The following is a 16,351-nucleotide window of genomic DNA, read 5'->3' as shown; positions in this document are numbered from 1 at the left end:
TAAAGACTCAGCACAAATTAAAGAATGTAAAATATCTCAAAAATTTTTATATTGATTATATGTTGGAAAAACATTTTAGATATACTGGGTTAAATATATTTAAAATTAATTTCACCTGTTTCATTTTGCTGTGGCTACCAGAAAATTCACAATTGCGAATGTGGCTCACATTATATTTTCACTAGACAACAGTGATCTGAATGCCCCCAAGATCCTCAGTGCCTGCCGTTATTTAAGCCTCAAAGTGGATAAAATTGTAACCAGGACCTTACCCAGGATGAAGAATAAAGGTAGTATTATCACATGCAAAGTTCATTTCAGACTTCTGGAGATGGCTTAAGTTTTTCACATGTTTATAAAAAAAACAGCAACCAGTCCAACACGTGTGTGTGTGTGTGTGTGTGTGTGTGTGTGTGTGTGTGTGTGAACATGCTGCTCTCCTCTCCCCATCCTCCCTCCATCAATACTGAGCAAGTGATAGTCCCTGATCCAGAAACTGCTTTTCTTCCATATTTGCCCATAAACCACCCCGTTTGTCTTAGAGCGCTAGTCCGAGAGAACTACCCCGCATGCACCCTTGCTCTGTTGTCCTGCTGTCCTTCTATCTTTGGTTCACAAAAGTCCCTCAGAAATCTGATCCTAGCCTCCCTGGGGCTGTTAATCCCTCTGGATCCACAAACACCTGGTGCAAGTTACCAAGTATTCTCTTCTAACCTTGAAGCCCAAAATAAGTCCCACATAGGCTAAACGAGAGCAAGAAGTCCTGGAGATGTGGCCAGAATGGAGAAACACAATCACCCCATGGCTCCAATGTGGAAATCCCATGAGTCTCTTCTGCTCTCCTCAAATGCCAGAGTCCCTCAGGGATGGCATCCTCTTAGTCATCTCACATCCCTCTATCTTCTCAGACCCCATCCCACCTTTCAGGGATCTACATAGGCTTCTCAGTGAGGACACTGGTCAAGAAGTAAGAAAATCTGGGTTCCAGAGCAGGCTCTGATGATTCTTGTCTTTTGAGCAAGATGCTTAACTTCGTCAGACTTCAAGTTCTCAGTTTGTAAAATGATGAGACTGGGCTTTACATTTTTGGAGGGCTTTTGATGGCAGCCTCCAGACATGGATGGGTAGCTAAAGGATTGCCCTGGGATGCTGAGAGAAGATTTGCAGCTCCTGGAACACTGGATGAAAACTCTTCTAAAGAAGTTTAAAGGCCTGAATGTTTCAGGCCACTGTGTTTCAGATCCAAAAAATCTCCAGGGGACCTTCCCAAAAGCCTCTGACTCCACAGAATTCAAAATTATCTCAACTTAATAAAAACTAATTATAACCCATTAGTTGAACTGCTTCCCACTACACTTAATCTCCTTGCAGATCACTCAACAGACATCACATTAACTCTGTAATCATATGAATTTGATTATAACACTAAACATGAATGCTCAGCCTTCTCTTCATAGTTGGTAGTATAGGTGTCCTTTTCTTTCATAAAACAATCAGGGGACTAATGGTAGATGTGGATCAAAGCACGAAGACGCAAAAGCTTCTGAGAGTAACTTACGCTTTTGTATTAGAGGTGGAAGAGAATAAGCAGCACTTATTTGGAGGGCGCAAATTTCAAACTTTCTAAATTCTGGATTTGTGTTACCTAAAGGAGAATGATTCTCCTATCTTCTACTCCCTCCCCGCCCCGTCCCCATCTTCCTCTCTTAGGCTGAGGGTGTGAGGGGAATGAAGTAGACTATTTTCATTTCTTTTCCCTCCTACAACAGTATCATACAACAGCTATTTACTGAGACCCAACTACATGCTAGGTGCTTTCATCTCCATTATATCTCGTTTAATGCTCATAATTCAATAAGGTGGAAAATATTATCTCATTTTACAATGAGAAAATAAGACCCAACTTGTCTGAGTTGGGAATTTGAAGAGCCAGGATTTGAAACCATCTCTTTGACTCCAAGTCCTGTGTACTTTCCACTATACTCTGGGTCACCTCAACTCATATAGCACTCTATGGCTGGCATTTGGGATTCTACTGATAAGTACCACTTATCCTAACATATTTATAGGAGTGGACACTTCAGCTTTGGGGCTCAGTTTCCCAACTAAAGTGTTACAGAAGGATACCTGCTAGTTATTTCTGAAAGAACTGCAGTCAGTGTCTCTCCCCATCCCATAAATGGCTAAACAGCCTCTATATCTATTTAGACATTTCCCTTCCTAGTAAGTGAAAGGGAAATATTTTCTATTTCTACTTGGACTTCTTAACATTTTATATTTCCTTTTTGTTCTTGCAAGTTGCAACACAGGCTCTCCCTTCTATTTCCAATTTCCATGCTCAAAGCAGGCCTATGCCTTTGTGGGTTTTTTTTGTTGTTTTTTTTTAAATTTCATTTTGAAATAAGTTCAAAGTTATAGGAACAGTTGCAAAAACAATACAAACCCCATACACAGAACTCCAGCATACCCTGACCCCCCCTCCCCTGATACCCTGAACCACCAACTTTAACCTGCTGTCACACTGCCATTTATCTTTCCCTCCCTCCCTCCCTCCCTATCATTCATCATCTATTGCTGTCTTCTGAACATATGAGAGCAAGCTGCACACATCCTTGAACAAACACTATAATTCACATATACAATTCCCATGAAAAAGAACATTTTTTTATGCAATCCCACTAAGTGCAGCTAAGAAGTTCAAGAAATTCAACATTGATACAAAGCTTACATTCTATATTTCCTTTTTTCTTTTTTTTTCCTTATGCCTCAACTGTGTCCCTTTGAGCCTCCTGTCCTCCATCCTCAAATCCCATCCAGGATCATCCTTGGCATTCAATTGTCATCTATTTAGACTGTCTTTTTTTTTTTTTTTTTCAATTGTGGAAACATATATACAGCCTAAATCTTTCCATTCCACCCCCTCCCTAGCATTCCATTAGTGGGATTAATCACATTTAGAATGTTGTAATGTTATCACCTTCCCACCATCCATTACTAGAAATTTCCCTTCACCTCAAAGAGCAACCCTACACTAATTTCTTAACTCCCCATTGCCCCTTCCCCCACGTCTCGTAACCCATACTCTACTTTTCATCTCTATGGTCATATTCTCTGATAATTTCTTTGTGTTTACTGTGGGGCTTAAAATTAACCTCTTAAATCCATAACAATCTTGTTTTTTCTTTTATACCAACTTAACTTCAACAGGACACATAAACTATATTCCTATACTCCTCCATTCCCCCACCCTTATATAGTTCTTGTCAAAAATTACATATTTTACATCGAGTCCAAAACCACTGATTTGTCATTAGAGTTTGTGTATTTTATATCACGTAGGAAGTAAATAGTGGAGTTACAAATAAAAAATTATTGACTTCTATTTGTATTCCACTGTGGTCAGGGAATGTGCTTTGATTACAGTCAATTGTTTTGTTTTGTTTTTGTTTTTTAATTTATTGAGGCTTGTTTTATGTCGCAGCATATGGTCCATTCTGGAGAAAGATCCATGATCACTACAGAAAAATGAGTGTCTTGGTAATTTGAGATGTAAGGTTCTATATATGTCTGTTAAAATTCTCTATATCTCTCTCTCCTTTTTTTGTTTCTCTGTTGGTAGGGCTCCCTTTGGTATCTGAAGTAAGGCAGGTCTTTTGTTGGCAAAATTTCTCAGCATTTGTTTGTCTGTGAAAAATTTAAGCTCTCTTTCAAATTTGAAGGAGAGTTTTGCTGGATGAAGTATTCTTGGTTGGAAATTTTTCTCTCTCATTATTTTAAATATGTCATGCCACTGCCTTCTCGCCTCCATGGTGGCCAATGAGTAGTCACTACTTAGTCTTATGTTGTTTCCTTTGTATGCGGTAAATTGCTTTTCTCTTGCTGCTTTCAGAACTCGCTGCTTCTCTTCAGTATTTGACAGTCTGATCAGAATATGTCTTGGAGTGGGTTTATTTGGATTTATTCTATTTGGAGTTTGCTGGGCATTTATGCTTTGTGTATTTATATTGTGTAGAAGGTTTGGGAAGTTTTCCCCAACAATTTCTTTAAATACTCTTTCTAGACCTTTACCCTTCTCTTCCCCTTTTGGGACACCAATGAGTCTTAAATTTAGACGTTTTATTTTATCTATCATATCCCTGAGATCCATTTCTATTTTTTCAATTTTTTTCTCCATTCTTTCTTTTGTTTTTTCATTTTCTGTTCTGTGGTCCCCTAGGACACAGAGTCGTTGTTCAACTTCCTCTAATTTTATATTATCAGTATCCAGAGTCTTTTTAATTTGGCCAACAGTTTCTTTTCTTTCCATAAGATCTTCTATTTTTTTATTTACTCTTGCAATTTCTTCTTTATGCTCTTCTAGGGTCTTCTTTATGCCATTTATATCCTTTGCCATGCTCTCATTCTTTGACTATAGTCCTTTGATTAACTGCGCCAAGTACTGTGTCTCTTCTGATATTTTGATTTGGGAGTTTGGGATTGGGTTCTCCATATCATCTGGTTTTATCATATGTTTTAAGATTTTCTGTTGTTTTTGGCCTCCTGGCATTTGCTTTGCTTGATAGGGTTCTTTCAAGTTGTAAAAAATACCAATCTAATTTTTCAGATTTACACCTTGGTGGCGTACACTTTGTCTAACTAACCAGCAGATGGCGTCTGCAAGTCACCTATTCCCCTCAAGTCAGTCCTCCTCAACTTTGTCTTTGTGGTGTGTGGAGAAATGATTCTTGTGTGGTTCAATTGGTGAACTCAGTTTGGGTGTGTTGTCGGTGCTGTCTGCCCTGAATGTGGGGCATGTGTCTGCATGGTTAGGGAGGCAGGGCAGCTTTAATAATCAAACCTCCCAGGTGTTCCCGGAGATTCAAGGCTGTTGCAAGAGTCTAAGCCTTCATTTCAGTTTTGCCCCAGATTGTCTCTGCTGCTGACCCACAAGTCCCCGGCATTGACGTAGTGACCCTGGGTTTTCTGAGTGGGCCCCTTTCTCAGCTGTGATCTTCCAGGACCTCTGCTGAGGGAAGGCTGTGCTACGTCACAAGTGCGCACCATCCCTCAAGGGAAGCCCCAGGCCGCCAGGCCATGCAGGGGCACTCCCAGCCTGATGCAAAGATGGCTGAATGGGGTGTCTCAACCCCCCACCCCTTTTCGCACAGTTCCACCTTCCCAGCTCTGGAACAACTAGCTGTGTGTGCACCCAAGGCCACTGTCCACAGCTGCACTCCCCGTCACACTGGGTTTCCTGGCGCGGCTCTGGGCTGTGGGTACAGCCCTGGGCAGGAGTGTCTCCAGCCCACTGGGGAGCTGGCTGCAAGCAACATGGTTTCTTTCTACTTTTGGCTCTCCTCTCTGCCCCCCTGGCCCTGAGGGAATCAGCAGCGGTCTATCCTCCACGCCAGACACCGAGAGGTTGGCATAGTCCGCTCCTGCCATGCTTCACCGTGTGGTTCTCACCATCATAACTGCAGCTGCTCCTGGGTTTTGTTTTTTTTTTAAAAAAAGAACTAGTCCGTCTCCAAACGCCAACCCCCCGGTTTCCCCACACTGCAGCGTGGCCGCGGGACTTTCAGCTGGCTTACTCACTCATTTCAGAATGCAGACTCTTGGTTTCACCAAGTGTGTGGTCCCTGTGGTTTTAGCAGACCTTGTCTAGCTGGTGCATCGCTGAAACTGGTGTTCTGGGTCACTTTCTGGTTTTTATCTAGTATTTTTCACAGAGGTGTTTTTTTTGCCCTGTTTCACCTAGCCGCCATCTTAGGTTCTCCCTCTTTAATCTTTCAGGCCTATGCCTTTGTACTTATCTTTCTGGGAAATAACCCAGTTTCCACGTGGTAAAGGATGTTCCTTCTCAAGTCACCAAAGTACATCTGTCGCTCTTCAGTTGGGGAGCTACTCCTTCTCCTTTTTCTAAGGTTTTGAAGTGGTTTATTCTTGTGCTTCTCAAGCAGACATTTTGAGGACACTTGGCTTTCCAGAATAATTGTATTTTAAATTTCTTGTCCTCAGGTTTTGTTTTCTGTTGGTTTCCATCACTTCAGAATTCAAATTCACATCACAAAAGTTTTCTCACTTTTCTTAGGTCTCAGTTTCTCATCTCATGAAAAAGTCGACTAGATTGGGAGTTCTTAACCCAGGGGTTTATGGACCCGTAAAGGGTGTTCAGATGAACTCAGATGTGAACTTTTTCTTTCTTTCTTCTTCTTCTTTTTTTTTTTTTTTTTTTTGGCTTAAACAACAGAAATTTCTTTGCTCACAGTTTTAGAGGCTGGAGGGTTTGTGTCCTGCCGCGGTAGGTGGCATCCTTGCTGGCTGGAAATCTCCGGGTTCCTTGGGTCTCCTGAGATGTGAACGTTTCAAAACTTTCTGCAAAATTGTGTGTGCACCACGCTAGCTACACTGCCCCCAGCGCCTCTCCTGGACTCCTCAGCTGACCTCATATTCTCAAAGGTTCCACGATCCAGAAAAGGTTATGAGTACTGGAGTAGATGATAACGTTTTTGTTTTTTTGTTTTTTGTTTTTTAATTCAGAAGTTTGAAGAGGCTCTCTGACAAATTGTAGGCACTCTTAAAATCCAAGGCTGGATGCCAGTCAGCAAAGAGTGCTTCTAAATGATTGACAATGTATTGGCAGACATTTTCAAGATGGTCTTCCCCTTTATTGTCTTGATCAACTGTTCTAAAATTTCTTGGCCAAAATTACTCTCAACAAAATCAAGAATTTAGCTGATAGTTTTGAACTCAAATGCACTGTGTGTATGTGTATGTTAAATTACTTGTCATACCTTAAAAAAGCAAATAAAAGGAGAAACTTCGTTTTTTACTTGGGAGGGTCTGCAGGTCTGTAACAAAATTCCCAAGCTAAAATTAGAAATTTGTTCTTGTTTTTCCTTTCAACTGAAATTCACACAGGATTTTCACTTAATCATAAAATATCAAAGCTGAAAAGAACTTTAGTTCCCTTGTCTGAATCTTTTATTTATGGAAGGGGAAGCTGCCAGGGAAGGAAACTGACTCATCCAAAGACACACAACAGATTAATGGCAGAGCTGGGGCTAGAACCTGGGTATCCCCACTTTCTGTGCAGTTCTCTTCCCACTCTCTCCTGGTTTCCCCAAGAGGTCCCCTGTACTTCAATCACCCCCTTCTGCCACTTAGAGCAAACATCTAAAAACACGAGCAGCCAATCCAAAGTGAAACCACAGTTCGGGAGGTCAGACATCTGCAGAGTTTTAGGGGGAGAACAGGTGACTATGGGGAAGGAAAGCTGCAAAGTGGGGACTTAGCACTATATGGGGAAGTTTACTGATTCTCAAGGGCCACCAAGTCTACGAGAAAGATGACTCAACACACTGTGAGGAGGTGCTGATGAACATCGGGAGCGCCAAGGAGCCCCAAGGAGCCCCCTCCATGCCCAGTCCCAGCCGCTTCTCCAGACTCATCCCTCCTATTCACCCGTGGATACCCTCAGCTCCACCCAAACCAGAGACTCACCATTCTCCAGCACCTTTCACATTCCTGCCTCTGGGCCTCTGCGTGGGTTCTTTACCTCGAATGCTGCCCTCTCACTGTATGACTAGCATCAAATTCTCTTTTCTTTAAGGCCCAGATCAAATACTACTTTTTTCATGATCTTTCCAGGTGACTGCCTTCCTCCTTCCATCGCTTATTATTTCTCCCCATCTTGAACCTCCAGATTGTGCTGTTTGTGACTCTCTTTTTGTGTTGGCATTATAATTATTTCCAAACATGTCTTATTCCCTCTCCAATGGAGAGCATAAAGCCCTTTAGTTGGGGCTTGTCTTTGTCCTTTCTTTCATCCAACAAATATTCACGGAGCACCTTTTGTATGCCAGGCGTCATGGTCCCTGACCTTTGGTTGCTAATACTCTAATGGGGGCACAGACAAGTAAGGGGGTAAATACAGTGTAGCTGACAAGTGTTCAGATAGGTCAAGGGCAGAGGGCAGTGGAAGCACAAAGTCAGAGCACTTAATTCAGGCTTGCAGGTGGCAGGGGACAGGAGTAAGGCTTCCTGGAGGAAGTAACACCTGAGTGCAGATGTGAAGGATAGATAGCAAACAGGCAGGCAAGGGGTTGTAAGATGAGGCTGGTGGGGTAGACAAGGGCCAGATTACATGGGGCCTTCTAAGTCCATGAAGGAGAAGAGACTTTCCTACAAGCTATGGGAAGCCCCTGACATTCATCCCTCTCTTGTAGCACTTAGCACAATACCTGGAATATCCTGGATACTAAAATGAAAGAGCAACTGATCATAATATTTCAGAATGTCTTTTCACTTAAGGATCTCAGATAAAATTCACTCTACTTACTGATCAGATAGTCTAGTTTCCCAACAATTACAATAAAATTGAACTTTTGGTTCGGCTCCCCACAGCAAGGAGAACATTGGCTGGCACTTTTCTCAAGACTGGCCTGGAATACAATTACCCAAGTCACCAAGCTTGAGGTCACATCATCCTGACGGGGCTGTATGAGAATAGGTATCCTTTACATTCTGTCCATATTTAGCTCTGGTTAGAACCTGAAGAGGGGCTCAAGAGGTAGGAAGTTGTGCAGGATCCTGCTCTTGCTCACAAGAAGGGGCGGTGTGTGAGCAGGGGTCCTTTTTACCCAATCCTCCAGCTCTCACCAAGAAGCAAGCTCAAGGTCCATGGCCTGGGCACACACATTGAGAATCGGCTTGTGCTTGGGAAAGCAGGAGGCAGGGATGAGACAGGAAGTGGTGCACTTAAGGTCTGGAGGCCCACCAAGAATAAAAGACTAATTTTCAACAAATCTGACTTTCTAATCAACATAGTTTCCAGGGCTACCGGCCACTCTGCTCCTTTCCTCCGTGAGGAAGCAGGGAACATATACCCCAGCCTCACAGAGAGCTCCGGCACTGGGCGCACTTCCTGTCCACAGTGGATCCTGGAATTAGACTGTGTTGATGACTCACCACTGACAATAACAAGGTCTCCAGGCACCTTGGTTCCACTTGGAAAATTTACAGAACTGTTCCTGTGTTGGAGACATTTAATTCTTTTCAGCTAATCACTTCATCACCTCTCCCAAACTGTCTTTTCCTCAGCAAGACACACCCTTTTCTTCCCCCAGAGAATGAACGTTCTGGGAACACCTGCTCCAGGGCTAGGCAAAGCCTTCACCAGGTATTGCTGCTTTCCCTTGGCCTCACACTTGGGACTGGGGCAACAGTCCACAGCAACAGCAGTGGGAAAGCTGCCAATCTATGGAGACTTAGCGCATGCCAGGTATCACCCTAAGGCCCTTACATATACCGTCTCATTTAATTCTTACAACTACCCTGTGAAGGAGGGCCTATTGCCCTTCCTACTTTGCACACGAAAAAACCGTGGCTCAGAGAAGTTAAGTGGCTTGCTAGCCAGAGATGAAGCCCGATTTCCTATCAGTCTCCCACACTGCCCTTACCCCCAGCAATCCTCCACTCCTGACACACTGGCCAATGGGCCCACAAGTGTTAGGCTGGAGCTTGAGGTCTGGCCTAGTCTGTTTTTTTAGGGCTTTGTGCTCTTGAGGTCTCCAAGTATTACTGAACTTGGGACATCCTTGTGTCTGCCAGTCTCACTGGAACACAGGCTCCTCAAGAGCAGGTATGCAATGACCCCTGTATTCTGTCCAGAAGCTGGTACTGTAGGCCTTAATGTTTTGCTGAGTGAATAAATGAAGCTTCAAAAGGAAAGTGGTTGGCAGATCTGAGGATCAAGCACAGTAGACACTAAATAAATGGACTAGAGATGCCTCCCCTAATTCCATCTGTTTCTAAAGGGGTTCTAGAATGTGTTCAGTTCCAGAAGCAGCTCTAGATCACCCAAAATGGGGGCTCCAATTGACAAAGCCTGACCATGTTCCCAGCCCCTGTGCTTAGCACTTCATGTGCATTATTTCTTGGAACCCTCTCAACCACTCCATGAGGTTGGTGTTATCAAATCCATTTTATAGATGAGGAAACTGAGGTTGAGAGAGAAGTAACTCCCATATCACCAGCTAGTAAGAGGTGAAGCAGATATTCAAACCTGGTTCTAGCTGACTCCAAAGTCTATAGGTACTCTTACCCAAAACTCTATCCTAGGGGCCACCTACATCCAAACACTGAAATCTTCATGGCTTATCCAGAGAGAAGATGGGACAGTTACCCCAAAATATGGCATGCCCATTGGATGAACAACCTGCCTGTTGGGGCCCCAGCACTGGGCCTGCATACTCCTCTCCTGAACCAAAGGGCATTTGTTCATCAGCGAACAAAGGCCCCCATGTTCCCACACAAACACAAGACAGGACAAAGACCTGACAGAACTGAGCACTAGAGGGGTGCCATGGGTTATGGAAACAAAGTGCATCGCACACAAAACCAAACCACATCAAACCAAACCAAAGCCTGGTCTTCTCAGCTGTGTTAGTCAGAGCAAACTGAGGGCAACTGCAAGGCATAAACAGGGTGTGAGGAAGACTTTCCTTCTCATGGACTTTTGCACCAGGCCTAGAGACAGCCAAAGCGGGGGAAACCGAATCACCTCAAGAGGCCAGAATACAACCTCTCCTTTGCCTCCAGCTGTACCCAGCCCTGGCATTTTAATCAGTGGCCCCTCCATTCCCTCCTGGGCCATATCTTTGCTCCCAAGGCAACCAAATAGGTCTCACCCACATCCCACTTGGCTTTAGAAGATGGCCCGCGGGTGAGACATCCGGCCCACCCTGCCGAGAGAGATGCCAACGGCACAGTCATGCTGCAGGCCTACCTGGCTCACACCACTCTGAGGAGCTTTCCTCTCGGCCTGCTCACCACCTCTATGCAGCTCTGTCTGCTCAGTCTCCCTTTCGGGAAAAGGGCTACCCAGGCACTTGCTGGGCTGGCTTTCCTCAGGAGTGTAGAGATCTGAGAGTCTCTGTTCAGTGCTCAGGCACCTGACCACGTCTGAAGGTTTCAAACAGCTCTTCTTAGAAATCTTGGGTCCGCCAGGGCATCTCTCACCTGCTTCCCTCTCGGCTTTCCTCTCATACTGTATGCTCTCTTCTTGCCACTGTTTCTGCTTGCTCTGGCTGCTAAAGGCATCGCTAAGCTCCGAGATGACCCTGTTGGAGCTCCCAAGTGGCAGCTGGGAGAAGCTATCCTGGTGAACACCTGCAGGTGCTATGTGGACACCACTGTCTCCATTGAGGTGAAGGGAGGCCTGGGCACTGGGCACCGGGGAGTAGGCTTTGCGGGGGTAAGTTAGGGCCAGTGGGGTACATCGATCTGACCAGCTAGAATGGGGGAGGGAGAGGGACAGGGAAGGACTGGCCCTTGCTGACAAGGCAACATGGTCAGTGTTGTAGACAGAAGCCTCTGGCAGAGGAGGCAAGGGTGGGGTCAGGGCTAGAGGACGCCTGCCTGGGACCCCTACAGTCAGGGAGATCCATTCAGACGTGATAGCGTGCATCTCGGGGGACAGGGTCCGGCGGGGCTGGGGCAGAGATGAGGAGACTGGCGCGATGAGCTTGCTATGACTTGGAAACTTAAAAGAGAAACAAGGAGAGACAAAAGGAGGGAAAACAAAAGAAAGAAGCAAAAGGTACAAGTGTCAGCATAAAGAAGAAGAAAAATAATCACAGGGGCTATGTATATAAAGAGGAATGAAATGGAGAAGATGAGCAGGACACACTGGTGCCCAAAAGGAAATCATTTGGTTAGGTTTGGAGAAAGGCTGGGATGTGGGGGAGGACGTGGGCATGTGTGCAGGCCTGTGTGCGGACAGGGGGAAGATGGGAGAAGCAAGTGGTGTGGAGTTGGGAGCAATGTTCCCACGTGAGTAGTTATAGACAGCAGGCCAGTGCCCACTTAGTTTGCAGAATCGGGTTTTCAAAGGGCCACATTGAAGCCCCAATTCTCTCCTTTCCCCCACCCCACCCTCCACAACTGAAATACTGACTCAGAACCACAAGGGATAATAAAGGTGGTCCACCATTGCCCTGGTCCTTCCTTGGGCTGTGATTCTCTCTAGAGGTTTCAGTAAAAAGTCTCCCAGAGGGGTATATGGGTAGCGTAGTCATTTGTTTTACAACCACTCTTGGCTACGGTGAAGTGAAGAATGTAGTGGAATTCCCCATGTCATTACAAAGCAAAATGCCCTGTTCCAACCTCACCACCCTTCCTGTTGGAGCAGGATACAGATCTTGCCATGCAGGAAGCCCCAGGGCAGCCAAAAACCAATCTATTAGGGTCACAGAAGAGTGGGTGGGAGAAGAGGAAATGACTAGAGGATGAGAAAAGAGGCACCAGCTGAGTGTCGGCTGTGTTCACGGGTCCCGTGTTCAGTCTTCTGGGCAGCCTCCTTACAACTCACATGGTGTTACGGTCAGTCCATTTCCAAGGACATCACCGCAAAGTGCATCTCCAGAACCTAAGACCTCTTGGCTTTGAGGAGGTGGGGATGGTTTTGAAATAATTTATATTTTAAAGCAAGTTTATTAATAATTCATGTTCAGGAAAACAAACATCTCATTATGCCTATAAACCTAATCCCTTTCAGCCCAGTACAGAGAGAGGTGCTGTAAGTGCCTTTTCCAGTTTGGTGCCCAGCATTGCTTGCAAACTATACTCTGGAGCTGGTCTACCTGTCTGAGAATGAGAAAGTGAAATTCTCTCTTTCAACCTTTGGCTTCTCCAGGCCAACCGTGGCCAACCAGATAACTGAGAGAACCACACCAGGCTATTGTATTCATGATACAATGGTGGTACCCGGATCTCCAGCTTCTTTAGCATTGGATACTAACAGTCCAGAATTTTGCACCAATGATGAAAGCTCCTGTTTCTCTTTCCCCAGTCACCTTATCCCCAGAGCAATCACCCTAAGATTTTCTTTTCCCCAAGATAATTTTTCTCCAACCAAGTGATTGAAAAATGCATGAAAATAAGCCCTGGCATATACTTTGCATTGCTGCGGGTAGTTCTGAATCACTGTGCTAAAGGACCAGCCCAGAGGGACTGTGTGCCATCAGCTCTGTTAGTCTGTCAGGCTGGGTGTGAATACCAGGGACAAGCAGCTTAGATACCTGTGGGCTCGCAGTGGCACTACGACTTGGGGAGGAGGAGAAAGGCAGGTCAGCGTAATCCATGGGGTTTTTCACCAGTGGCCGTTTGATGACATCCACGTAGGTGATGGGGAAGATGCCTTGCCTGGACGTTCCCGGGATCCTCCCTTCGTACCAGTTCTCATCCACCTGTCGAAGCAGCGTGATCCTCTCACCCTGCAAGACATAGCAAGGCAAGGGCGCTTTCCCACCATGCCTCAGCACGTCAGAGGGCTCTGGCTGCACCCTGTCTTGAACTGCAATATTGATCACATTCTTGGCTCAGAAAAACCTCCCCAGCTACAGTTGGCTGGATTAACATCACTGGGATGGAGATCCTAGCAGCACTCGAGCTACCTTGATGCTAGGAAGTCAAGCTTGGTCTCTAAATAAAGGAGAATGTCAGGTTCATATCCCGCCAAGCTTACAGGCAAAGGTAGGTTTTTCGATTCATTTAATGCAAAATGGATATCCACTTTTTCTCTAAGGCAATGTTTTTTGGGGTAATCTTTTTTTTCTTTCCTTTTATAACTTTATTTTTTCATATATAATTATAAAAAAATTAGAACAAAAATAAACGTAAAGAAAATCACAATCACCCATAATATCAGCACTTGCTAATCCCATTATTAATATTTTGATCAATGTTCTTTCAAGATTTATTTCTACGCACATGTATTAGACTTGCACATGTTTTCTTATGAAAATTGAGTATGAACTGTATTTTCTTTTGGCAACTTGCTTTTTCGTACTTAATAACATTCACTGAAATTCCTTGTTTATTAAGAAATATAATTCTACATTTTTAATGGTATTGCACAGCTTAATGGGCCACTTCAGGGTATTCGATTGTACGCACACATGACTTCATTACTGATCCCCTGCTGTTGGACATTCAGGTCGCTTCCAATGTTTCTTTTATACAGGGTAACTCGTGTTTTCTAAGACCTGTGTCTGCTTCCTCCAATCCTTGATAAAATGAGTAACTTTAACAATATTAGCAAGGTAGAGAATTTTGACATGTAAATAAAGCGTTTGAATTCCTGGGAAGAAGAGTCTCTCTGCACAGCTTAATTATGTACAAAGTAAACATGCTGAGTTCCTCAAAGGCAATAATGATAATAAAAATACTGACAGCTCCTACTGACTTAGCAGCAATGTTATCTCACTGAATCTTTTTACAACAACCCTATGAGAGGGCCAATATCTTCATTTTATATTTGAGGAAGTTGTGGCTCAGAAAGATGATTTAATTCCTCAAAAGCTGCACAGTTGATAACCTGTGACTTTGGCTTCAAAGCTTTTTAAAACTTCCCCTGGGGTCAAAGCACTTGTTTTTTCTACTAGGCCACATCAGTATGTTGTAAAATCTAGCCCCCATCACAATATTTATCACATCATTATGTGCTCAATAGATGTTAGCTGAATACAGTTTATGAAAGGTGTCTTTTATCATATTTTTTATTATAGAATATAACATATATACATAAAAGTGATAACTTCCCAAGTACAATTTAACAAGTGGTTAGAGAGCAAATTTCAAAGAATAGTATAGGTTACAATCCCACAGTTCCAGCTATTTCTTTATTATGAAATATAACATATATACACATGATGGTTAGGTTCATGTGTCAACTTGGCCAGGTGGTAGTACCCAGCTGTCTGGTCAAGCAAGCACTGTCCTAACAATTGCTGCAAGGATGTTTGTGGCTGGTTAATAAACCAACAGGCTGGTTTATTAAATTATCAGTCAATTGGCTGCAGCTGTGACTGATGACTCACCAAAGGGCATGTCTTCTGCAATGAGAGAATGCAACTGGCTGGATTTAATCCAATTAATCAGTTGAAGACTTATAAGCGAGACAGATAGAGGACCTTCACTTTGGCTGCCCAGCAAAGTGCTTCCTGAGGAATTCGTCAAAGCTGCCGATTCGTTTCCTGATGAGTTCATCGAACACATTTGTCAAAGATCCCAGTTCATTTCCTGAGGAGTTCATCGGACATATTCCTTGGAATTGACAGTCTGCTGACTGCCCTACAGAATTTGGACTCGTGCATACCCACAGTTGCATGAGTCACTTTTATAAATTTTATAGTCAATAGATACCTCTCATTCTGTTTCCCTAGAGAACCCTAATACAACTTGGTACCAGGAGTGGTTCTTGAGAAACAGAATCTTAAAATGGGCTTTTACAATTTGTTTTCTACTCTGCTTAGATTCAAAGGCACTAATGACTCTATTTCCAATAATCAAGAGGGCACTGACAGTCCATGGCATGAGTTGGCAAAGGAGATAGGCAAAATAACACCATTTGATTCTCCTAATCATACTCTTGTATGAAGCAAGGCTCTGGGTGACAGTGTTTTTGACACCTTCACCGAGTTTTGCAGAATTAAGAGGTATAATGATGTTGGCTGGCTGCTCTTAGATACGTTGGATAAAGTTGTAAGAGAAAGGGATGAGCTAAAGGCTTCAAATTCAAAACTTAAATACCGTATGACAGATGTAAAGGTTTCTATGTGTGCTCTGAAAGAAAATCTTATTTCCTGTGCCCGCAGACTTGAGGTTTCTGAAAACTAGATGCAGACTCTCATTGTGCGAGTAGCAGATTTACAACATAAACTAAAATCTCAACCCCTCAGGGTGTCTGCTATTAAAGTAAAGAAAGGCATTGACTGGAAAAGAATGGGATCCCGAAACTTGGGATGGGGACATATGGATTAATAATAATGGAGTGAGGACATTGGAACCCTGGATTCTGCATTTAGGTGTGCTACTCTGGCCCATTTACCAAGTGACCAGAAAAGCTTCCAGTTTTGAGTGGGGACCGGAACAACATGAGGCTCTGCAACAGGTCCAGGCTGTGGTGCAAGCTGCTCTGCCACTTGGACCATATGATCCAGCTGACCCAATGGTGCTGGAAGTGTCAGTGGCAAATAGAGATGCTGTTTGGAGCCTCTGGCAGGCTCCTATAGGAGAATCACAATGCAGGCCCTTAGAATTTTGGAGTAAAGCTTTACCATCCTCTGCAGATAACCACACTCCATTTGAGAAACAGCTGTTGGCCTGCTACTGGGCCTTAGTAGAGACAGAACGCTTAACCATGGGCCAACAAGTTACCATGAGACCTGAGTTACCTATCATGAGCTGGGGGTTGTCTGACATCATAGAATGGAAGTGGTATATACGAGATAGAGCTCGAGCAGGTCCTGAAGGTACAAGTAAGTTACATGAGGAAGTGGCCCAAATGCCCATGGCCCCCACTCCTTCC

At 44.0% G+C, this 16,351-nt stretch overlaps 1 protein-coding gene across 50 annotated transcripts in view; it reads right to left on the bottom strand.

Annotated features, from left to right (window-relative positions):
- SORBS1 (sorbin and SH3 domain containing 1) overlaps positions 1–16,351 on the bottom strand; it is a 255,908-nt gene that overhangs the window by 12,101 nt on the left and 227,456 nt on the right. For 28 of the 50 annotated variants that reach the window (XM_037805198.1, XM_037805195.1, XM_037805201.1 and 25 more), the window contains 2 exons: positions 13,062–13,256; positions 10,769–11,524 (listed from right to left, as the gene is read on the bottom strand). In XM_037805198.1, coding sequence (XP_037661126.1) covers positions 10,769–11,524; positions 13,062–13,256 — 951 coding nt within the window. The remainder of the gene's footprint in view (positions 1–10,768; positions 11,525–13,061; positions 13,257–16,351) is intronic. The other 22 variants (XM_037805221.1, XM_037805222.1, XM_037805224.1 and 19 more) reach the window with 1 other exon arrangement.

This window comes from Choloepus didactylus, chromosome 15 (genome assembly GCF_015220235.1).
Source record: "Choloepus didactylus isolate mChoDid1 chromosome 15, mChoDid1.pri, whole genome shotgun sequence".
Classification (NCBI taxonomy): domain Eukaryota; kingdom Metazoa; phylum Chordata; class Mammalia; order Pilosa; family Megalonychidae; genus Choloepus; species Choloepus didactylus.
Note: the sequence above shows the minus strand (reverse complement) of the source record. Positions and strands in the feature narration are given on the sequence as shown.